The sequence below is a fragment of the Chanos chanos genome, chromosome 10 (assembly GCF_902362185.1).
Source record: "Chanos chanos chromosome 10, fChaCha1.1, whole genome shotgun sequence".
In the NCBI taxonomy this organism is placed as follows: domain Eukaryota; kingdom Metazoa; phylum Chordata; class Actinopteri; order Gonorynchiformes; family Chanidae; genus Chanos; species Chanos chanos.
In genome coordinates, this window is record NC_044504.1 from 28,438,974 (window position 1) to 28,463,748 (window position 24,775).

The window sequence follows — 24,775 nt, forward strand, 5'->3', positions numbered from 1 at the left end:
ACACTTTCGCAATCAGTGCTGCCCAGACAGCAATTTCGAAGACTGACAGCTTGAAGAATAGTTTCGGCTTCACTGAATGAACGTATATATGTAGTGACGTAAATACTTATTTTAAAAGAGAGAAAGAAACTTATCTTGAAGTCTTAGATATAGGCCTACGAGTTGTCTTAATAAGCTTAGAGTTGATATTTAACAATCTAACTAAAATAATGCATTTCTAAGTTAGCTAGCGAAATTCGGACTGGGAGATACACATTTTAATAACGTCATGCTGCATGACACAAAGTAATAAATTGGTAGGCAGGTAAAATTGCTGAAAGTTTCTCCAGCAATAGCAGCATCCGCAAAAGTGCACCACTACCTATTGCCTCAGCTTTCATGTGTAACTACCAAAGACAAGGGTATGCACTTTTAATTGGTCTTTAGGTCGTCTGCACCGAATAGATTTTTCATAACCTGCAGTTTTTCGTGCTAAGCAGTGTCGATTCTCAACAGTATAATATTTATCAACAGCGCACTTGACAAATAATGTCTCTCATTTCAGCCCGTTCATGAAAAAAAACAAGCTACTGTAACACAACTAGCAACCATTACAGTATCATCAAATCTCACCAGCACTGTCTATTATTAATTTTAAGATAAAGATAAAACATATTAAACTGCCAGTTCACGTGGAGTAAAGTACCAAAGCTTCAAACTGCATTACCTGTAATTCAAACTGTAAACATTAATACTGTAATTAGTAAGGGCTCCTCATACTAGGAGATAAATGTCTTTCATTTATCACGTCATCCAAACATTGGGGATTGAGTCCAACTGAGGACTATTTCCCAGGTAAAGTCAGCCTCTAATTGTGAGTCGTGAGCAAAAAACATAAAGATTCTGGACCCTCAGAACTGGATTTGAGGAACCATGTTCTACCACAACAGACAGTGTTAAAAACTTTAAGTTGGCTTATATGCCAATAGTGCCACCATGTGTTCAGAGATGTACAGTACAGAATCAACACTAAGAGGTACCACTGGTAACATCTCTCTCTCTCTCTCTCTCTCTCTCTCTCTCTCTCTCCCACTCATTCTCTCTCTCTCTTTTATTACCTAAGAGATGAGATGACTCCAAACATTTACGCCTGCTGATGACTCAACACACAAGATTACACAGCATTAACTGATGTCTTGTTTGGATATGAGAGAGACTGGATTCTGTTATCATAGCATATTAGTAAGTACTCTGCCATGTATGTTTATATAGTGAAATATCCTTTACTGCAGAAACACTGTTTCCTTTTCTCAGGAAGCATCAGCATTTGGCAGAGTTATTGACAACGTTCCGGTCACTATTCTCTTTCACGTTCTCTCTCTCTCTCTCTTTTTCTTGACATAGACAGCCTTGAACTATTTTGTTTTTTCAACTCGGTTATCTTTCCATCTCCCTCACTACACCTATGCCTCAGCTCCTCTGTACCATTCAGAGTGTACTTCAGTTTGTCCTCATACTCAGTGTACTTTATCTCCAACTCCCCTGCCTGTGAGTTTAAAGTAGAAGTTTGTATACTTCTTCTCTGTTAACTCTGGGCTGCTTCCATTTGCCTGTCTTGTTTTACTTGTCATTTCTTCATGCAAGGTTTGATTCTCCGCTACATTCTCTTTTTATCTGATTGTCTTATCACATCTTTTTATGTGCCAGTGTCTGTGTAGATGTTTAGTTTGGTGAAGTTTAGAATCTCATTGTGAATTCACAGTGACATTTTTAGCAGGCCCCTGGGCCCGCCCCCAGAGTGTCAGTTATAACCAGGTGACCTCCTGTCCACCTCTGTTGCACTGATGATAAATTTCTCTTATCCTCTGTCTATGTTAAAAACTTTACATATCAAAATGGTGTTCTCAGAAAACAAACAAACAAACAAACAAACAAACCTCTCGCCAGCCCATTTTGTTCCCCCAAGCACAGTGGTAAATTCAGTCAAGCATGGCATTTCCTCTGTCATGCAGAAAACAAAAGGAGCTGGAGTTTGAAATGCTGCATGTACTTCAACCCGTCAAGAAAGAAAGAAAGAAAGAAAGGGAAGAAGGAAAGAAGAAAGGAAGGGAGAAAGGAAAACGACTAATTTACACAGCACAGATTAAAGAGCAACTACATCAAACTTACTCTCCATAAAAAATTATGACCATGTTTAAAGAAACTTGTAACACAAAGTTGTCATCAGCAGAATTCTGCCATTTGTTTTCAGAGAAAACTCTCCCCTCTACATCAGAGAGAAGTATCAATGACACTTCTGAGGGACATAAAAAGAAGTGCTCCTTAATTGTGTTTCTTTGTAATAACCTTTCACACAGCATTGCATTGCTTGTCCTTTGCCTGGAAGCAATATGAACATTTCTGTACAGCATGAACAACTGTACAAATACACAAAACGCAGACTCGTTATTCCCCTCTAACAGGACTGATGAAGTTTAGACTCTATATGTTTCTTGTACTCTTATATTGTTTAGGATTTGAGGAGTGTATCTTCAGTTAATTCTAACAGATATAAAAAAAAGTCCAGCTGTTTCCAATATAGTTCCACAATAACTTTTAATCTAAAGCTAAAAACGCAGACAGTCAATTTTTATGGTTAGAATAGAAGCTGCGATACTGTCTGTAAAAGCAGTTTTATTACTAATAAAGGCTTTTATCAGTCCATCTGAACCAGGCTGATTTTGCCTGTGTGTGTCTGTGTGTGTATCACCTTCCACTCCAAATCTTATGTTGGAAATTTGTCAGCTGTTTTATGTGTAACCTCTTCCCGTGCAGCCACAAGATTTGGGTTACAGTTATTGTTAGATCCTCAAAGATGTTACTGGGTTCCTGTCTGTGTGTGTTTAATGTGGTAGGTTTTGTGATACTGTGTGCAGCAAACCTCTCAAAGAGGATTCCACTTTTCTTTCCTCCCAAATTTGGTTGTTATTCTTAGAGGTGTGAAAACATTACTGCAGTTATAACAGTAGGAAAGTGGAAGTCCCCCAGGGCTTTATATATGACAATATTAATATATACAAATTTGTACCAAGTGTTGTGTTTTTGTTCTTTTCAGCAGTGATGGAATTATCAGAAAATTAAGTTTTTATGTTCAGTCAACGAGGTACAAACAGTCACTGTTTATGCTTGGAAGATATTTTAACCCACATTGTTGAGAATGGCAGTCAAAACCACTTTAGGGAAAATGTTCCGGAAACTGTATATTCTACACGAACCACAGACACATTCCTAAAGGTATCTTAGTTTATACCAGCATCACACAGCATAGACAAACTTCATTTCAAAACAAATACTCAATGTGAATTTGTTTAACTGTTAAATTAATTGGTGCTGTTGTACTAAAAACGCAAAAACCTTGCAAGACAGCATACTTCAAATACTGGCAAGTTTAGGCATACAACAAACATCCATAATATTTAGACTTTTGACAGAGTTAATAATCTTTAATAACATAATATCTGTACATTTATGACAAAGATTTACATTGTTTGCATTTTTTTTTAATGATTAGTTTATAAACTCCTGAATACTGTAGCAATGCCAAGCAAGTTTCAGTGCTAACTCTCTCTGGGTTTCCTTAAAACAAAAGGACTGATGTCTTGGCATTTCAGTCAGACTTAACTGAGCACCCAAACTCAAGAAGTCATTTTCCCCATAAATATTAGAGTATGTGCATACATTTTTTAAAATACAGTCTTCAGTTCAGTTTGTGGCACTATAATCATAGTGGAATGTTCATTAAAAGAAAGCTGTCCATGCTCTGTCAAACACTCAAAAAAAGTGACATGATCCAGTGTGCTTGCTTCTGAGTGTGAAAACATGGGCTTTTTTTTTGGAGTCATTGAACAGTCATTGTAAGTTTTATAGTAGATATATATATGGGTTTCTCAGGTCCTGCATTGCTCAGCTTGTGCAGTTTTTTTCCTCTTTTGCTCTTCAGCAGTTCACTCCAAGTCCAGTCCAGTGATCCGGAACCATGAGGAAGTATTTGTCCATAGCCTCACAGAAGCGAGCTCGGTACAGTTCTGGAGACACCACAGTGGGCATTTTCCCTGTGGAAGAGAAGCACTCATCTTTAAAAGTCTTTCAAAGAACAGGATGTTCAGGATGAATATATACGCACACAGGCTTCTCAGCTGAGATGAGACTGATACAGATGTTTTTTGGTTTTTTTGTTTTTGGTTTGTTTGCTTTTTGTTTTTGTTTGCTTGTTTGTTTGTTTGTTTATTTGGCAAAAACTGAGACGAGGGAAACATGTTATTTTACCTTGCCCACCAAGAATGCCTGTGGACTTTACCACCATCTCCAGCTTTTTGTCCCACGTGAATGTCCGGATGTAATCTGGTGAGGCGAAAGGAACCGAGTCTTAAATGTACAAATTTATCATTAAACATTGCCAAACAGAAAACTTGACCTTAGGATTACATAACCTAGGAGTGATTAAATATAAAGTGAAAAGGTATACTGGGAAGATCTCACAACTCCACAAATCTAAATTTTTCAAAGATTTCAAGGACTGCTGTTCAAAAAAAAACAAGAAGGACAAGACACGAGAAGTTCAAAGCCTGTTTGAATTTGTGAGACCACTCACCTATAATGCCTACCACCAGCTGGTCCGTAGCATCATCACGGCCCACCAGCAGCGAGTAATCAATGATGAGGTGGCTGGAGAGGAAGTAAGCGTCGCTGAGGATGGCAGCCCGTAAGATGGCTTTGCAGTGGGAGCGAATGTAGAGTGGGTTATCATGCACCAGTTTGAGCAGGTTCTCATCCAGTAGCACCACCTCACAGCTCTCCTTTCCCTGATCTGTTTTCACGTTCCGGTTCCTCAGTGATCCTTTCAGGTCGAACACCTGAACCATTAAAAGAATCTCTTGTTATGTTAGATAAAATTGTTCAATCAGACGTTCAGTGAACTGCATGTTCAGTGAATTGGACATTTCAATGGGTCCATAAACTTCCTGTATTTTACGGGCTGAATTAGCTGAGCATGTAATTTCAGTATAAGCCACTTGTCCTTAGGTCAAGAGAACAGAAAAAGTGACAGAGGAATGACTCTCAAAAGTTATCAACCATTACACTCCAACACGATCTGATCCACAGTGTCTTCATTCATCTTATATTGATCAGACCTGTTAAAGCTGTAAGTGCAGACTACTTGAAGCATGTACTCAGAGAAACAATGACAGACTCCCAGCAGTCTTTACGGAGAGCACTATAGCTGGTCCTTTCCTTCAACTGAACATTTGTAAGAAAATGAAAATGGTTTGGGAAGTCATTTAATGCTTAGAGCCTCAACTACTAGCATGACGGTTCGACTAAAGCTTTCAACAACTTTTATTCTTCCAGAATCTAATCAAACATAGATTGACTGGTCACTGAGCCGCAGATATTTGGATGTGAATGTCGGTTTAACGTAATTTGAATGGTTTCCATGCTTGTATGATTTTTGGCCACAGGAGTTAGTATGAATGGCCGTGACTTTTCTCAGAAAAAAAGGTCAGAGATTAAAACAGTTGTTGTGTGCACCCAGCTTTCTTAACAGTTCAAGTTCTCCCATTTTATATCAACTCCCACACAATGACACAAACAAACCTGTGCCATCTTGCGACCGTAGAAAAGATTCTCCATGACTAACAGATCCAGCTTCTTTTCTGTGTTGTTCTGTGAGTTCTTGTAGCCGATCCGGTACACTCCCAATATCTTGGCCAGGGCTGTGGGCCGCTGTAGGTTAGAGGACGGTAATAGGAGTTATGCTGTCTTAAATTCCCCTATGTGATCTGTTATCATTTCTGACACAAAGTTACACAAAAGGAAAATAACATTTTAAAACATCAATTTCCTGAATTTGAGATTTAAACTACATTTATTCATTTAGTAGATGATTTATCCGAAGCAGCTTCCAAGACAAGCAGAGCACAAACCAGACATTTAGTCATTAAGGAGTTGTCTGTTACATAAGATAATAGTAAACTTGAATGTTCTCTTACTAAGTGGACATTTAGCAATGAACACTCCTCTTACCTTATGTTGCACTGCCCCTGTGATGTAAGTGAAGTAGTGTGGAGCAAAGTCCAAGAAGGACTGCACCTCTAGTCTAGGCATCTGCTTCAGAATGAAGCGATCGTCTGAGAGAACGCCAAGAGAGGAGGAAATAATGAGACCATCAGGGTCATAGTACAACCACTTTGAAAAAGTAGGACTCAAGTGAACAATTTCTTAGAACACTTTAATACAGACAAAGCTTGGTGATATCACCACGTGTCGTTTTTCTACCCCAGGGCTGGAATTCGCGTTCAAATGGTAAAGCAGGTGAGTTTAATTTGTTAAGTTAGAATAAATACACTGAAATAAATCTGTCATGCAACAAAAACCCTATACATCACAACAATGACTAAAGTGATCTTTCACATTAATCAAGCGAACGATATGACAAGGTAATCACTTAACTTTTAACAGACGCAAGAACCTCTGACTACACAATCTGTTGGGAGGACAGTTTAAAGGTCACCTTCAGTGGCATAGAACACAGCTCCAGACTTTCCACCACGAGCCTGCCAGTTGACACAGTGAGAGAGTGAGCGCACAAAGTCATCTTCTGTGCTCTCCATGATGTCCTCACGCATCTTATGGAACTCTTCAGCGTAGTATATCCGACAGTAGAACTTGGCATTGGGGTCAGAGAACTCTGAATCATAAATACAAAGATAAATTAAAAAAAAAAAACAAAAACAAAAAAGAAGTAACATATAAGCAAACATAACACATCTCTTATACATCTGAGAGATAAATTTTATGCTCACGCAATTCAATGTGTGGGTTCACTGTCTGCTTCTTCTGCTTGTCTCCACTTTCTGGCTCCTCTGCAAGAGACAGGAAGGGTGACAGACTAAGAAACAATGCAACAACAAAAACAACAACAACAAGCAAAACATTATTGTAACACCTAATCTCTAAACAGACAATATCTGTTTCACTTATTACCTACAAGGTGCTCCAGAAAAACAACAGACTAAACATCCATTTAATCTCATATTGAAAGGTGCATTTCAATCTTGGATGGTTTTTTTTTTTTGATGAAATCAAAGAGAAGTCACTCACTGAGAGGGTCAGAGTCCATGCTGCTGCGGCCTATCTGAGAGGCACTTGTCTCGTTGGGCTTAGCTGGACTGTTCTTTGCTCTGCTCTCCCCGGCACTTCAGACACAACAACCACAGACACAACGTATGTGAGACCGACGAGATTAGATACATAACCCTGACCAATAACATCCTATGATCAATGACTCAATATAAGAGCTTGAGGTGGTGAAGATAAGGTACCTGTTGGTCTGGTTTGTCTCTTCGCCTCCAGTTTTCACCGATGTCTTTGAAAGCTCCTCCAGGGCAGTCTTATACTCTTTACAGCTGATAGTCAACACAGAATGTACCAACGTCAAAGGGACATGCGAATATTACAGTAACATTTAAGCTGGGTAGGCAGAGGAGAAGGAGAAAGGTTACCTTAGTGCAAATGCAATGATGGAACTGGGTTCCTTCTCACACACTGCGATCGGGACACGCTCATGTTCAAACATCAGGTAGTGCTTGTCTGGGTCACTATTAGAGCCATTGCAAAACGGTACATGGAAAAGTCATAAGAAAAAAAAAAAAAAGGTGACAAATTTAACAGGATGACTGTCACCTGCGATAACATTTGAACCAAAGTTAGTTTTTCATTTTTTTTTGTAATTTATCTTGGTTGAAATGAAGGTTAGGTGGACAGAACTAAGACTAAATTAGTTTCAGCATCTGAGTGATGTACTTTATAACATTTGCGGCTGTACTACAGTAGTACTCACAAAGGAAAAGGGATAGGGTTGTAACTGTTTCCTGGTAACAGATTGGCTAGAATCGTTTTCATGGTGGACTTCTCCTTGACTTGACTGTCATTGGAACCCAAAAGATGGCCGTCAAACACATCTGAGGAAAAAAAAAAATGCAGAATGATGAGGAGAGCCAGGCTAACTCTACTTATAGACAGAGACACAAGGAAAGGGCTGGAGAGGCAGAGAGAAGGAGAGAAAGAGCGAGACTCAGAGAGAATGAATGTGCATGCGAGCGCGTGTGTATTTACCCTCTGGAATGCTGACAGAATCCTGTTCTGCAAAAGAGGGTCCAGATGTGACCATATCTGTGCCCGTTTCTCCTGGTGAAGGCAGCTGTAAGGATGACCCAGAGCCTGAAGGCATGGTACTGAGATGACGATCCTCTGAATATTAACACAGAGAGAGAGAGAGAGAGAGAGGGAGAGGGCAATCAATCAACCATACACACCAATCAGAGACAGATGTTGTTTCCACTCATCTATGTTCCACTCACCTTTCTCACCGTTCTGAACCAGAGGGGAGGGGTTGCGGGGTGAGGACTCAAGAGTGCCGGTCTGTTAGATAAATAAAGAGACCAGTCATACATATTATATGCCCTACAGGGACTAAAACACTTGCGTTCACCGCATTAAGAAAATACTTTCAAATTCTACATTTTTCAAACACGCACACTTTTGAACACCTTGAAACAATCAAACCTATTTCTAAATTATGAACAGTGTCTGAACTCAAAGTGAAGTGAAATGCATCGGCGCTGGCTGCATGAGAGTGAGGAGCTAAATGCTGCTCACATATTCATTTTCTGATTGCTACATCCAAAAAGACACGATATACACAGCGGACTAGGAGCACCTCACTACACTGATTTGACTTTGGGCCGAGAGACACTAACCTTGCTGTCATCCGTCTGCCTATGTCTACCAGGACTCGGTGGAACCGACAGACGTTTCCTGCCTTTTTCTTGCTGAAACAGCTCCTGCAACCTGGGAGAAAAACAAGAGTATGTTATGAAATCTAGAATTAGTGTGTGTCTGTGTCTATGTATCCACCGAATGCAAACCTTTGGTCTAACCTTTCACAAGACACAAATTTGCTAATGAAACACTGTAATATGTAGAATCAAATGAGTTTAAATCAGGGCAAGCTTCAGTTAGGGTTAGAGTATGTCACTGCAACTCACCTGGTGTTCCAGGACTGAAGGGTCTCACACAAGTTTTGCTTCCTGACAACAACTGATTCCAGCACAGCCTGCAACTGCTGAGGAGAGTCCGATCCACAGACCTGGAGACGTGCCTGCAGTTTCTCTATCCAGCTGCGCAGCTCAGCTTCCTCCATCTGGACACAAAAGCACAAATTCAACCAAAGTGTGTTTGGCTTTTCATTGACCCAAATACAACTATGGGATGCACAAAGAGCTCAAGAGATCATTTTTTTCACTGATTACAGCAAATCTCAATTTAAGAACCTACATCTTTCTGTGCAAACAGATCCTCCATCTTTTCCTCGCGAGTCTTGCTAAAGGTGTCTGTCTTAAGGGAGGTGAGACGGTCATCTATGGCCAGGTAAACCTGGGTCACCCTGAGGAAGAAGAAAAGGAGAGTCAGGATTCTCCAAGATTACTTTTCCAAAGGAAAGAAACTATTGCTTTTAGACAGTGCCCAGTCTTACTTCTGGGAGAAGTCTTTGAGGTCCTGCTGTAGACTGGATTTAGAAGGGCCTTGGTTCCTGATGAAGATCTTGGGAGGGGGCAGGCACACCTCAAACAGTCTCACTGGGATGTAGCTGAAATAAAAAACAAACAAACAAAAAAAAAACGCTAAGGACTGTGAATAAATACACACCAGTGAATAGCATAGCATGATAGATAAAGGAAAAATTAATGGAAAATGGATTAGCATTCAAACGGGGGTATTACATGAACAGTTGGATGGACAGATGGATGGATGGATGGATGGATGGATGCAAGAAGGTTATAGAGAATGACTGAATGAAGCAGCTATGATCCACCCCCAGGCAAATGAAAAGAATCCATGCGCTTTGAAGATACCCACCTGAAGGAGGCCACCATCTGATTATAGGAGAAGTACTGGTGGTAGTCTTTGTGGATGGAGTGGCCACAGGGTTCAGCATTGGCACGACGTGTGTACTGGTGACCGTAGAAGCGCATCTCCAGGTATTTGGCAAAGGACATGGACCACGAATCATTAGAAAGGGGGACCACTGGAGTAACCTGATGACAGAGCCAAACACAAGACAATGGATTAACATTCTGTGTTTTTCATGTCTATCTTCAGAGGCATTGTGTTGTATTGTCTCATATATACAAATAGTTGATATTCTGCTAAACCTGGTACAGAGGCTACTGCTATTTCACTTTCATTCATGTCCTACTCCCAAGAAAACGTGAAGTCAGAGCTAATATTTTAGCAATTGGTTACACTGCCATAGTGGTGTGAAGGCACTGTAATCTTGTTGTTACCTGCTTGCAAATGCGGCACCAGGAGTAATTTAGGATTGTATGCTGGTATCCAGGCACAGGTGAGTCAAGTTCCTTCAAAACAATCTGTATGCAGCCGTTACCATGCACAAAGCGTCGGATGTGATGCACCATTGGAGTTTCACAATACATACTGGGACACTGATAGGAAGGCCTGATACCCAGGAGATAGAGACAAAAAGAACTTCTTAAAGCCAACATAATACCATTCACAGCTAGTGTTCTGGGATCACTAAAAACATTATGAATTCAACATTATTACACCATTATGCTACCTCTGGAACAATTTTCTCACCTGAAACAGTATCTTTCCAAAAACACGCCAAGAGTTAAGTCATTCTTGCCATAGAACTCCATTGTCACAATCCTATTGTAAAAGATAAATAACATCAGTATTAAATCTTGAAATAGTTTGTACAAGAGTACATTAAGTACTGGGCTCATGAAGGTCCGTGTGCTGGGGCTGTGGGGTTTACCAAGGACTGACGCAGGGGTTGGGTGCATTATTGGACTGTGCAGATGAGCTACTGAATAGCACACATAGCCGCTGGTGATTGACTGGATTCAGACAGTCCAACTGCAATGGGACAAAATGCAAACAAAAGAGAAGACATTGTGAGTTTGCCTGAAAACTGGATAATCAACACATGCAATATAAACCCAGAGAAACCTTCCCACCTTAGCTGTCCATGTCATGTCATTCTGTCCTGGGGCCTTCTCCTCCTCACTGTCAGCCTTTACAGGAACCTTTCCCGACTGGGACTCACGACCCTGGTTAGCACTGAAAGGATCGACATCTTTTTGACGTATTCGACCTCCCTGAGCACGATAGTCAGCTAGCATGCGAGCTAAGTCCTGACTACTGCCCAGTTGCTCTGCTATTCGGGCACTGGTGAGCCTGTGCGATGGAAGAAGCTGGAGAGCTCGTGGAGGAGGACCAACACCGTTGGATATCCCCCCTGTAACTGGGGATGGATCCTTTAGCAGCTGCCTCTTGCGCCTTCCATCCAGTTCTTTAAAGTCCTTATTGAGTAGTGGAGAGAGGTAGACCTGTTCAGGGAAATAGTCGCGGCTGGGGCAGCGCAAGCCAGGGGGAGTGAGAAGGAAGGGTTCACGGAAAGTGATGAAGGGAGAGATGCACAGGATGATGTCCTTCAGCTCCTGTTTGAAGCAGGCAGACAGTGACTGGAGCCGGTCATCTGAGGGAGCAACTTGCTCAGTCACGAATAAGCCTGTATCGTCCTGCAAAGGATCACGAAAGAGAGGAGCAGAAGGAGCTGGAGTGTTAGAGCCAGCTCTGTTGCCACACAATAGGGATCCTTCCTCCTCTCCACCTCCCTCTAAATCACTTTCCCTTTGAGTTTCAACATCTTCCTTTGATATCTCACCCAGATTTGACATAAGTAAAGGTGGGGACACGGGTGGAGGTGGATTGGAGGGGCAAGACACAGGTGTTGATGTCTTAACCCCTTCGCCCTCTGCCACAGGAGAAGAGGTAGTTGGATCGGTCTGGTCCATTTTGGGGCTTTCCATACTAAGTGGAGGTTCTGACTCAATCATCTCCTGAATCCCTGGTTCAAAAAACCCTTCTTGGGCATTATCAGTGTGATCCATCTCTTCCTCATTCCTATTCCCCTGCCTTGCCTCCTCTTCCTCTTCCTCTTCTCCTGTCATACTCTCCAGTAAGCAGGGGAAAGAGGAACTCTTAGCAAGACTGGGAGGCATGGCAAACTCGTCCATGAGAAAGGAGATCTCCAACTGTGAGTGGTAAGCCACACACACCATAAACACAATAATCTCCTTCACACGAGCCAGCTCATACTCTGATGCACCGCGGAGCTTTATGGTACAGCCCAAGTGTGGGGGGCACCCCTCGAAGAACATTAGAGTCTTCATCTCATCTGGGGTATAGAGAGCACAAGCATTAAAACTAACACTTTACTCCTCGTATAATTCAATGGTTATTTACAACTGGATGAAATATTAGCAATCATCAACATGCATATGAAACAATCACATGTACAATGTGAGCAATTCTTGCCATGGCTTTCAAAAGTCATCAAAAAAAAAAAAAAATAAATAAATAAAAGAGGTGTCATAAAGAATTTTCCAGAGACGCAGCTGGCACTCACTATTGGGTAGCTGAAAAGAGTTCAGATAGAACTTATGACAGGTCCCCAGACGAGGCTTAGTGAGTAGCTGATCCATGGACATGACCAAGTCTCCTTGAGTCATTCGACTTACTCTGTCCAGGACTTGCTGGAAAGACCAGAGAGAGAAAGAGAGAGAGAGAGAGAGAGAGAGAGAGAGAGAGAGAGAGAGAGACAAAGAGAGGGAGAGAAGCGTAAAAACCACAACATAAAAGCAGAATAAGTAATACATCTTTAAGAAAAAAAGGGGGGGGTAGGTCTAAATGACATCAATCAGAAGCCTGTCGAATGCTGAGGAGGCAGTACTAACAGGTTTGACGTTGATGACCAGAGTGATGCCATGCTCCAGTAGCATGTCTTGAGCGATGCGTGACACGGTCTTCTCAACCAGCACCAGATTTGGCCGCACATCAACAATGCGCTGCACGTAATTCTTAAGGAACTCCCGTTCCTAAAAATGGCACACCACCCATATTGTTATAACATTAAAATGGCAATTATAAGTCAGACAGAGTTTGATAAATGCTCTATGGAACACTGTGCAAGATTTAAATAAGGGGAGGACAAAGTAAGTGCGGTCTGTGGCCCTACAGTGGTTATGGTGGCATAAGCTTGAGAAAAAAAAAAAAAAAAAAAAGCACCTGCAAGACAATGGGGTCGATGCAGGTGAACTTGGTCTCCTCTCTGTAGAGGTACTCAATAGAACATCTGAGCAGCAGAATCTTGGGGTTCTTGATATAAGAGTTCATCTGTGGTACAAAGAGACCGGATTCAGAATAAACACAACATGACGACAGACAGTTCTATGAATCCGCGTGAATGAGCAATTCCATTCCCTTCTGTTTCCTAGCACTTACCTTTTTATGGGCAATGTTTTTGGTACAAACAAAGCCATTCACCATGGCTGAGTCAAACTTCTTTCCTCCAGGAATCTAAACAAGTAGTAAAAATCAGGATAAACAGTTTGTCTAAAGTGAGAACGTGGCTGCAGACACAAAATGATGTCTTAGCCAGTTTAAAGCTAGTGAAATGAATCAGATTTGTGAAGACGGATTTAGGTCCCCAGGGCTCTGACCTTCTTGATGTGGACCAGCTGGCGGATGTCCATGTCATCATCGCAGCTGCGTACGTCCGGACGCACTGTCTGAACCACTTGTCGCACAACGGGAACAATGATGTCCCGCCATGAGAGGGACAGAGACTCGCTGTAGAGCAGTTGCTGCAGCAGAGCCATCATATGGTTGTGGTTGGCTGAGCTGAGAGGGGGAAGAAAAAAACAAAACAAAACAGTGTATTCACATTAACGCCAGCTCCAAAATCAATGTTTTGTTTGTTTATAGAACTGTCTAACCATTTTAAGGAAGAAAGCTGTTTTGCCATAAACACAAAAACAAATCAATGATAGCCAATCTGGAAGTGTTTTGCTGGTATTAACACTGTCTCAGTAGAGCCGAGACTCACAGTAATCTCTCCATAGCCTTTCTCTCTCCATTCTCCTCCCTCAGCTGGTCCAGGGAGCTGTGGTGCCAGCCCAAGGGGGTAAAGAGCATCTCTTTTGGCTTCTCCTCCACTCGCCGGTTAAACAAAGACTCTAAACAAAGACATGATAGGAGGACATGCTAGAACGGGATGATATTTCATTAGGCAACATTAGAAAAATGCAAAAGGTCCATGGAAAAACTGTACCTTTAATGAACGCATCACTGATAGCAATATTCGGGCCACCGTCTTCAGAGACCAGGAACTCAGCTGAGAGAGAGAGAGCGGGAAAGAGAGTCCAGTTACGATTGCACTAATATGCTTTTAAGAGAGAATGTTTTAGATGGTATTAGTCTCAATCTTTCGAAAAACAAACAGATGAGAAGTGTTAGGATAAAAGCTGCATTCAGATACCATAGGGTAAAACGATAACATAACGACTTCACGGCAAGGTCAGATTTCAGCCTCATGCTGGACTGACTATGAGTCATGCTTTCGGGTCAGTATGAAGGACACCAGGCAGGTGTTAGTCCTGGGTCAGTGGAGGCAAACAAGGACGGCCAATGGGCCTTTTATCCTCTCCTCACTTTGTGTGTGGAAGGCTGGTGTGAAGGGGTCAGGAGGCTCCATACTTTTCTGTTCGGCCGGGTGTGGGGGCACATGGGGGTACTTGGCCTGCTTCTTGATATGGAAATTGACGTTGTCCTGCTCTACGTTCAAGTTAATGGAAGCAGCCGAGTCGCTATCCACAGCGGACTGAAAACTGCTCACTGAGGTCCGTTTACTGGGGCTGGCTGAGTCTAGTTAAAGTACAAGAGAAGTGAGTGAAAAGCAGTTACAAAAACATGATTTGAAACTCTGAGTCTTTCGAGGCCAGTGAATACTCACTTGGCAAGACATATTCATTCTCATCTGCTAGCTGCTCTGTGTCACTGTCATCGAATTTGATGTCCTTGAACCAGGAAGGTTCTGAATGCCCCTCTATGGAATTCACGCTGTCACTGTCTGGAGATGGAGTCTCTGAGAACTCAGTGCTCTAAAAGACAGAAATTACAAGCTCCACATTCATTACTGTGCTCAGATCCATCATGGTCTACAACATTACATGAAGTAACAAGAGCTAGTTTCTGATTATTTCAGATCAGTGTGCTTTCAAGATATAGTCTGCCCTCTGTATCCGCGGGCTCCGCATCCGCATATTCAAACAACCGTGGATTGAAAATATTTGGAAAAAAAAAATTCCAGAAAGTTCCAAAAAGCAAAATTTGAATCTGCCGCGCGCCAAGCACTAATGCTGAATCCATGCAAATGAAGTGATGTGTAGGCATACCCTGCTGTAGCCTCCTGCCATTTAACAGATCCTCAGTCTCTCTCTAGCACTCGTTGTTTAAGCACTGTTTGCCTCACCTCTCAATCACTTACTACTTGTGTTGTGTATATTTCTCTTCCTCTTTCACTACTTGTGTTATGTGTGGTTTTTTTTCAGGTCATTAAATGAAAGCAATCTGTAAGAGCTGAAAGAAAGAAAGTGCTATGTTGTTGCTTATGTGTACTATGTAGTTGGGCCTACGATGAATGTGTCTGTATTGTACAGACTTTTTTTTCTCGTCATTATTCCCTAAACAATACAGTAAAACAACTATTTACATAGCATTTACATTGTATGGGGTGTTATAAGTAATCCAGAGATGATTTAAAGTATACGCGAGGATGTGCGTAGGTTATATGCAAATACTGCGCCATTTTATATAAGGGACTCAAGCACCCGCGGATTTTTGCATCCACAGGGGGTCCTGGAACCAATCCTCTGCTGATACAGAGGGCCGACTGTATAGCCTTGTGTAATTAGAATTCACCTGAAGAGGGCGATAGAGAGCATATTCGTCACGGAAGAGCTGATCGTGGTGGGTTACACAGTCGAGCCAGCGTCCATCCACCAGAGCCTGTCCAATAGCTATTGCTTGTGCTCTGCATAATGAGAACAAATGAGCCAAATGGTAACTTATTTGATTTTCAGCCACTACACTTCTCCCACTCTATGTTCAAGTTAAAGCAAGAAGCCGAGTTTCTTTGCTAATAAAGACCCAGCTAATGATGGTAGATCCAGTGTCAGTTATATATACCTGGTTGAGATAGTGCCATTCCGCAAGAGCCAATTCACCAACTCTTTTCCCACAATGCAGTTGGGGTATGTACGTAGCCAGTAACGGTGGTCTTGGAACTCCATGCCAGTACTGTTGTGACAGATTTTCTTCCATATGTCTTTTAGCTGAGATGAGTCCTTGGAGAGAAAAAGGAGAAACAAAAGATCCAGTCGAAATCTCATTAAAAAATTTCATGCACACCTTTACCAAACATACTCCAATTCAAGTGCAGACATGAGATTTAGTTACTGACAGTATTATGTCAGTAACAAACTTACACAGGCTTAACTTAAGAGCATTATATGCATGTATGTTATAAATGTAAAATGACAAAAGTGATAGAGTGAATACCAGCAGGATCTTCCTCTCCTCATCGCTGTGGTCGGGTTTGGGCAAGGCTCTACTGGTCTGAGGGCTGACTGAGCTGTCATAAGAGGGTACCATGGAAGAACCTGACCGGTCCAGGGACAGGTTGGTCACACTGGCTGATCTGAACAAATTATTGGGGGGGGAGGCACAACTATTAAAATGAATTATTTAGTGCATTTATTAACCATTGCTCTTTAGATTCCTTAAAGCTGCATCAGCAGCATCAAGTTCCAATTTTATAGATTTATTTTTTAATTATTAAGACGTAGAGAAAGAATAAAAGGTTTTATAGCTAAAAGAAACAGAAACTCTAACGGTATAAAATCCTGAAAGCTCACTATTATGCACAAACAGAACACACACATACACGTACCTCTTCCGTGCTGGTGATTTGCCCACATCCTCTTGCACTGTAGTGAGCCTGGTACTTAGGCCACTGTTCTGAGACTCCTGATGGATCAAACTTGGGTACACACACGTACACGCACAAACACACACATAAGTACGCATTCATACATGCACAAACATACACAGACACACACACACAAATATAGCCATATTAGTAAAACAATTTTTGCAACTCACAGCTAATTGTCTATAAACTCAATGATCAAAAACAAAAACAAATTTGATAGTACAGCAAAACAGCACCCATGCAGAAAGTCCACATTCATTAGTAAGACAAAGGCAAAAACACTCAGACTCACTTCTTCCTCATCCCAATGGGAGTTTTTCTATGCGTGGAGAGAAAGGAGAGAAGAAGAGCTTTGAAACAGCACTGACAAGATATGAGCAAGAGGAGCAGATTGATTGGATCAAAGGGCAGGAGCAGAATTCTACAGAAGGGATTTATAATAGCCGTGTCAAGTGGTCAAGACTGACCAAAAGCATGTAGACTACACTTGCATATTATTATTTTGTCGCCTCATGCTGACAGTCCTGTTTTGAAATCTTTTAAACCGTTTGAACAAAAACACACATATAAACTGAACTCACTCTCTTAGACTCTTGCATTACCCAATTAAGTACTCGCGCGACAAAATTATCAATGATTCTTCTTAAAGAATCTGAATCCATATATATATATATATATATATCTATATATATATATACAGAATCAGCACTGAGGTAATGATCACCTAAAGCATGTAAAATCACTAAATACTCTGTGAAAAGTGGTCAGGTGAATCATTATGAGATGGCATCACGCAGACACTGCCTATACAAGCCACTCCAAACAGAGCAGGAAATGGGGAAAAACTGCTGGGAAGTCCCTTTAAGTCCATGGCTTCATAACTGGAAAATCATATTAGTCAACTACACAGTGTTGCAATGCAGCAAAAAAGCTAAAATTCGGAGAAGTGAAGCAAGCGCCCATAAACAATTATTAATAGATGTAATCTTAGATCCCACTGCAAAAGGCAGATTTTACTGGGCAGGAGAAGAGTAAAAGAATGCATGTCAAACTGTAGGTAAACAGGAGCTGGAGAAACAGCGGCATGGAAATATTCATTTTGACAAGATACAATCTAGAGGAGAACAATGAGTCAAAGAGAGCAAGACAGATTGCGGTTTCTTGACTCTTTTCACCTTTGCCAAGCCAGGTCCTCTTCTAGGAAGATGTTACGACTTGCTTTGCGGCCGCCCACAGGGGTTCGTGGCTCGCTGGGCTCCATTACACACACAGAGTAAGGGGAGTCAGACAGCGCACTCAGATCCTCTCCTATAGAGCCCGAATCAGCCGAATGAGCATAGCTCAGCGCAATCTTCCGACAGTACGTACAGGCCCGTAAATCACCTACGGAGATGGAAGGGAGGAAAGGGAGTGGACGGAGATAGAGCGATTTAAACGGATTGGACCGATATGACGACACGCCCCTTTCAAAAATGCACCATCACATTAGGTCTACAGTAAAGAACTTGCACCAGCAACAACAACAAAGACACAGCATGTCACGCAGATTCCATCCGGCACTTGAGAACGGGAAGGATTTCAACCAAAGTGCTTTGAACGCTTACAGTGTCTAATTGGGTTTTGGAACTAGCCTAATTTTGTCAGTGTTAATGTTATCATTTGCACCTAAGAGTCACACTTACAATACTGCACAAAAACGACTCATCCTGAACCATGTTAGAAACAGCGATCCAAAGAGGAAAAAGCATCGCCTATTGGTGAACTGAGCAGTTATGTCTCAAAAAGGTTAAAGTTCAGTTCTACAAACCCACACAGTTTGCTAACACAAGCACTTACAGGCACGTGCTTTTACACATCACCATTTCAAAAATATTATAGCCTTTTGTTCCTCACACACACACTAGAAACCACAAGCCACAGCACACAAATCCACACAAAACACCATGCTATGGGCGTTCTTACGCATCTGTGCGTGTGTGTGTGTACATTGTGAAACTCTTCAGCGGCTTCAACTACCCCCAGAGTTCTGTTCATCACTCTGGGTCTAAGGTTGACTTAGACAGCGACCTCCTCACAAGGCTCTCTCTCCTGATGCCGGACGTTTCTTCACTTGTGTAAAACCCCCAAACCAAAAACACTCACCCGTGTAGCCCATGAACTTGCCAGGGATTTCTTGGTTGCAACAGCGGGAACAGAAGATCTGGCCACACAGGCGGCAGTGGTGACGGCGGCGGAACGTGGTGAACTTCTCGTTGCAGTCGTAACACTCTTTACACTGGCTGTCAGGCATCCAGTACTGCTTTAGGTCGCTGTCCTGCAAACAACCAATGACAGGAGACAGCTGGAGATCAATACACGCGAGTTGAATCAATTCTCGGTCGGTTATTATTGATTAGTATTTGCACAGAAAAATGTTGTAAGGTGCTCCCATAAGCCTTAAGGAGAGTAAGAAGTAAGCAAAAGTCATTAGAGAGCGGTCTGGGGTGAGGTTAGTGTCATATCTGCCTTTTTTTTTTTTGAATACGTGTTCTATATAAATAACGAAAACATATGCAAATCATATGCAAACTAATAGTGCAAATACATGTTTTTTTTTCTTTTTTTTTTTTTTTTAAGTACAGGCACCTTACCTGAATGAACTAAAAGAAAAAAAAAAAAAAAAAAGAAAACACCCATCAGTTCCTAAAAATCCAATCAGGATAGCCATTCCCCATCAGCACATGACCATGGACTAACACAATGATTCACAATCAACAAACTACACTGAAATTATTTCTGTGTTTACTGCTATGCAAGGAGACAGGTTCTCCTGTGCAAACACTGATAGGATGTTCATTTTGTTGGGTTCACAGACCTAAGAACAGATCTAAATGTATCTTAGCATTTACATAGATATCTGTCTTAGATCAGTGGTAATCTGAACCTCAAAACACGGAGTGCACAAGCAAAGTGCGAGTCTTTTTACAATATTACCTGGCTTTTTCCCTCCATGATCTCCTTCAGTCTCTTTAAAGCCGTCCGTAACTGTACGGCCGTGCGTGGGTCATGACTTCCCAGTGGGGCTTCCGATTTGCGTTGACCCTCTAAAAAGACAAACACACACATATACACCATACACGCGCACCACACAGACCCACACACACCACACAGACCCACACACACACACGTAAGCCACAGGCTATACTACGGTCAGACCACGAGGTGTGTATCATGCTGATCCAAGAGCGCAGAGCACACCATGCAACTCAAAAACCATCCCAGAACAGAGACCACCAGACCCATTCTCAGACACTACACGAGCCAGTTCAAAATGCGGATCCATTTCACTGCAAGCCTTCAAAACTGACAAAGACAAATGACTTAGAAAGTTTTGCACTTAAAAGATGTTGAGTCATGTGAATTGTTGTGAATCTGTGAGGGAGGTGGAAATTCAAGAGGTAAAGCAATAGTCTACGTCAAACAAACAGTCTCAGGCACGAGCATGTTATGGTGTAACTGATGCACATAGAGCTCAGTAAAACCCAATGCAAAAAAAAAAAAACCCTTCTGAGAACTGTATGGTTGTGTGCTAGACTAGATTGTAGTTGATGGCAAATGCTGCTCCCCTCAACCCCACACTCCACACACACACACTTAATAAAATGTTATTATGACATTTGATAACACACAGTGGTTAGACTCAAGCATAACACCATTTCTAAGGTTCATCCAGTACACAAGACAAAAAAAAAAACATGAATAACCCTCACCTTCCCACTCGACTGTGAACAGGAAGAAAAAAAAAAACAAATCAAAACAAAAACATCAACAGATCTGTGCACTTATTACTCAAACGAAGGATGCACTTCTTGTTGTATTAATCCTACACTAAGGCACCGAGAAAGCACTAATTGTAGCTGTAGTCAACATAATCCATGCCACTAGCTGTATCTCAACCAAAACAGGGTGAGATGTTCATAAATCCACGTGGTTCTCCATGGCTTCAGATCAGCTACATGAATGGTTAAACTACGTAAATACTAAGTGGACAAAATCCTACCCTCGTATGTGAAGAAGGATTCTCACTAATGATTGGCTAATTTTCCACAACTGTCCTTTTCCATAAATGGCAACCTTGTGATACTTCTTCTGCTCTTTTCTGCTCTGAAGTTGGTCTTGTAGGACCATCTGTGAGATTCAAAGTTTTAAATGAGGTTTGCTCAGAGTCTGAGCAGACTAAATTTTCAACTGGTTGTGGTCACTGCTCAACCTTTGCCACCTGAGCTCTCTAATGAAGACTCAACTGATTACATTATCTCATCAGCTTTGACACGCTGCATCATTAACTTTTGAATGGGCAGGGAGAATTTGGACAGGACTGAGTAAACAACAGTTTGAATTTCTAGCAATAGTTTTACTTAAATGAATGATTTTTTCTCTGAAACGGTGACCACAGCCATCACATCAGCTTTGATCTTTGATTTATTTTCTTCAGCCCTGGCCTAAATAAAGACACTGATCTATTTCCGGCACAGATATGTCTGACTGGCCTTTGTTATTCAACATATTGATAACCCATAAAGCTTAGCATACAAGAAACATAGGGCGTGTTGTGAAATAGTCAAAATTATAGTTCTTGACTTTAGCCAAGCAAAATCTCGCCTTCTATCAAGTGATGCAGGAAACAGGTATCACTGACGCTGGGTAATAGAAAAATGTGTCGCGTGAGCTCTGTTCCAGAAAAAGCGCGTATGTTCGTGTCACCTGAGGCAGTAGATGTTCGTCTGAGCAATTCAGGGTGCTGTTTCCGGTGACTTCCAGAGCCATGGATGGAGTGGGAGGGGCTAGACCAGCTGCGTCTCTCATTCTGCGGTGATGTTACTGCCGCCTCATTTTTTTCAGTCCCTGAAGAGGGTCTTCCTTCCTCTAGGTACAGGCCAAAGGAAAATCGGAAGATTGAAGCTCAATGTCAATTAAAACAACCGTGGGTCAGAAATGATAAGATGATTGGCTAACTTGTTGAACCGCAGTGTGTTGAGCCCAGTGATCTTCAAAAGACTGCTTTGTATCACCTTTAACAAACTCCACTTGTAGCTTTGTATATCAAGGTCCAGACTTACCAACTTTTTTTGCTGGTGCAATGTTTGCACCTGTTTTTTCTAAAAGGAATAAAAGGCAGAAATTAGAGATAAACCAAGATGTTTTTATCTTTTGTTTTACCAAAAATCGTTACTTTATGTTCTTGTTGCAATTTAAGTTTATTTCTTTACAGCTGACTCTTAATGCTTATGTAATATGAAGAGATCAAGTGATTACCCTCCCGAGATTTGTAAGATGCTGGTCTGTTATCAAGAAAATTCAGCCCAGTCTGGTCAGAATATTATCATTTAAGATGAAAGACTTGCCGATGCAAGTTTAATTTCAATTTATTTGGTAAAAAATAAAGCCTACACAATTATCAGATAATAGAGACCTCTTAAAAAAATCAACTGAAAGTTTCGCTGAATTTATCTAACAACTTGGACAACCTCTTTTAACTTCATTACAGTTTTCTGTAATTGTAGATGCACTAGCTCACTAAAATAACTAAATTAGATAATAAAAAAAAAAAAAAAAAAAGAGAAGTAATTGAATAGAGGGCTACATGTTTACAGAGATAAGAGCAACGCTGACCGTTTTCTAAATATTTTTTTTGTTGACTTTTGGCAATTTGCATGGACAACCAATAATAGAATGAGACTGGAAGCACATGATTCTATGTGAGCTGAGCGCACTGTACTCTTGGCAACACTCCAAACTCTGTCACATGACTTCATAAGACCGTTGGCCGCGTTCCAAAACTGCATTTCACAAAATCTTGAACACAAGGAGACCTCAGTGCTTCCACACATGCTTTTTAAAAGCCAAAACCACATGAATGCAAAATTGTTTATCCTGGAAAGTTCATCTAAAACATTCTACTTTCTTTTGTTATGAAAACTGAAGATATTCCTGCACAAATGGTTTATTATGTAGAGACATTTTCATGATACGTATACGCATGCTGTCAAAAAATAAACAATGTGTTCTATTGTTATTAAAAGGATTGAAGTACTTCTGTGTTTGATGCTCTAGATTAAGCATAGACATTGATTCATAAATACATACATTCATTACAGCATGACTATCACATGAAATGGCAGTCTTATGAAACTACGCGTGAATCATTTGAGGATCTCGGCTTAACCTACAGAAGATACCATGTCACTCAGTCACAACAAGATGCTATTGGAGATCGACTTGTTACAGGCAAAAAAATGAAGAAAAGTAATTGTATAACTTCATTCCATCCCAGGACAAAAGTTGTGTGAATTGGATGCATGTAACTCCAGCGACCAGCGTAAAGGTCTGTGTTAGGGGTGAACTCACAGTTGGGCTCCTGTGCTCACCTTTGTTGAATCGGAAGAGACTGACAAAGGAGCTGTAGGCTGAGCGGAGCGGGGGCTCATCCTGTTCAGGTGTCAGAGGTTTGAAGTGTGTCAGGTGGGACGGGCTGGCAGGCGAAGGGGGCGGTTCGGATCCCCAGTCCAATGTGGAGGAGGAAGATGAGGACTTGTCGTCGGCAGCCATGTCACTGCCCCTGTGATATAGGCATGACAGAACTCAAACTAGGGAGTGAAAGCCTTTTTCAATGTTTTCTAACTCATTTGTCAGGATGGTTAGAGAGAGCTTAATGAAGAATACGCTTTTTAAAATAAACACAGCTACCCTGTCAAGTTTTCTGTAAATTGCGGTTTTGCTGTAAATTCTAAATGATTATTGGGTGGATCCTCTGAATCCAATCATAAGAGAGTTGGCTGAGCATCAACTGAGCCATTCTCACATGAGAAATAACCACAGCATTCATTCACTGCTCTTGCCTTCACACCTAGGGAAAGAACCAAGTTCATTTATGGTCTATAGACAATAGTCAGGAAGCACAGAGTCAGTGATCATGTGAACCACACCACAAGCGTCAAAAGTCCACGGATCATAAAGGAAGGCACCTGATTTTTGTGACTACGACTGTGCGCAAAATAATCAATGGGAAATACGCGGACGACAAGAGAACAGGAGAGTTATGACAGGCAGATCACGTTCCCACAACAGATCTGAAGCGAGTGCAACAGGGGAGTGTGGATTGAAAGAATGTTTTTAAAAAGCTCTACTGTGTTCAAGCAGCGAAGGAAATTCTTCGCTTCCTCTTTTCATACCAGATATTGATGCTCCCGTTACTGGAGCCTTTATTCAACTAAAGTGTACTGCGTAGTAATCAAGCCATTTACTCCAGTTAAATGATGAGTACAGAACCTGTTGCTTTCAGTCCTTCAAACTTTTTCATGTTTTGTGAAGTATATATAAGCTTCAAGAGAAAAGATATGTATTTCACTGTATGGTGACTCATAATTTATACTCTTTGCAATAGTCGATTCATGAACAGCAGCCCTTTTCGACACAAAAAGACACATTCAGACAGAAATGAGATTTGCAAACCTAAATATCAGCTATTACAAAGGGAAGTGAAAGACTTACCGCCTCTTAAACGCTACAGAATTTAATCGCAAAGTGCACGACATACTTGATTGAGCTACAGGCCTATCTCTGTCGTCCCACAACAGCACGAAGCTTAAAAAAGTTAATTGACCGTGTCTGGTACTTTCAGTTACTTATGAATTACTAGTTCAGGCGTAAGAAAGCAATAGCCTCAAATACCGTAGCAGTAAACCTCATGTCATGTGACAAAAAAAAAAACCTTACCAGTTGGTCCGAAGCTCGTGCTATCTGGCTATTGAATTTACATCAACAGTGATACAACCCTTTTTAGAGTGACTTACGAAT

At 41.3% G+C, this 24,775-nt stretch overlaps 1 protein-coding gene across 3 annotated transcripts; it reads right to left on the reverse strand.

The window, feature by feature from the left end:
* Positions 1–3,822: 3,822 nt before the first annotated feature.
* On the reverse strand, positions 3,823–23,537 carry pikfyve (phosphoinositide kinase, FYVE finger containing). Of its 3 annotated transcripts, none has more exons than XM_030786263.1 (41): positions 23,347–23,537; positions 22,039–22,077; positions 21,683–21,844; positions 19,913–20,022; positions 19,082–19,253; positions 18,115–18,322; positions 16,898–16,987; positions 16,507–16,645; positions 16,135–16,292; positions 15,868–15,979; positions 14,900–15,047; positions 14,599–14,811; positions 14,219–14,281; positions 13,994–14,123; positions 13,608–13,788; positions 13,390–13,464; positions 13,174–13,281; positions 12,843–12,983; positions 12,515–12,641; positions 11,061–12,283; positions 10,859–10,959; positions 10,678–10,749; positions 10,365–10,536; positions 9,937–10,115; positions 9,554–9,667; positions 9,355–9,463; positions 9,066–9,220; positions 8,778–8,868; positions 8,379–8,439; positions 8,134–8,268; positions 7,859–7,979; positions 7,521–7,616; positions 7,341–7,424; positions 7,120–7,214; positions 6,822–6,881; positions 6,530–6,706; positions 6,043–6,146; positions 5,614–5,742; positions 4,610–4,871; positions 4,285–4,359; positions 3,823–4,070 (listed from the first exon to the last, which is right to left on the reverse strand). In XM_030786263.1, exons 1-41 carry the CDS (start codon positions 23,525–23,527, stop codon positions 3,955–3,957), a joined length of 6,288 nt encoding a protein of 2,095 aa, XP_030642123.1. In that variant the 5' UTR covers positions 23,528–23,537; the 3' UTR covers positions 3,823–3,954. The 3 variants fall into 3 exon arrangements, with proteins under 3 accessions (XP_030642123.1, XP_030642124.1, XP_030642125.1); XM_030786264.1 differs by having other exon boundaries at positions 14,644–14,811; positions 21,683–21,848; positions 22,034–22,077; positions 23,347–23,527; XM_030786265.1 differs by lacking the exon at positions 22,039–22,077 and having other exon boundaries at positions 14,644–14,811; positions 23,347–23,527.
* Positions 23,538–24,775: the final 1,238 nt, after the last annotated feature.

Coding starts and splice junctions, on each gene's coding strand:
- pikfyve (XM_030786263.1), bottom strand. CDS start 23,527: ATGGCTGCCGACGACAAGTCCTCATCTTCCTCCTCCACATTGGACTGG. Junction 16,988..18,114: donor GAGGACCTGGCTTGGCAAAG/GTGAAAAGAGTC, acceptor TGTGTACCCAAG/TTTGATCCATCAGGAGTCTC. Junction 9,221..9,354: donor ATCTGTTTGCACAGAAAGAT/GTAGGTTCTTAA, acceptor TTTTGTGTCCAG/ATGGAGGAAGCTGAGCTGCG.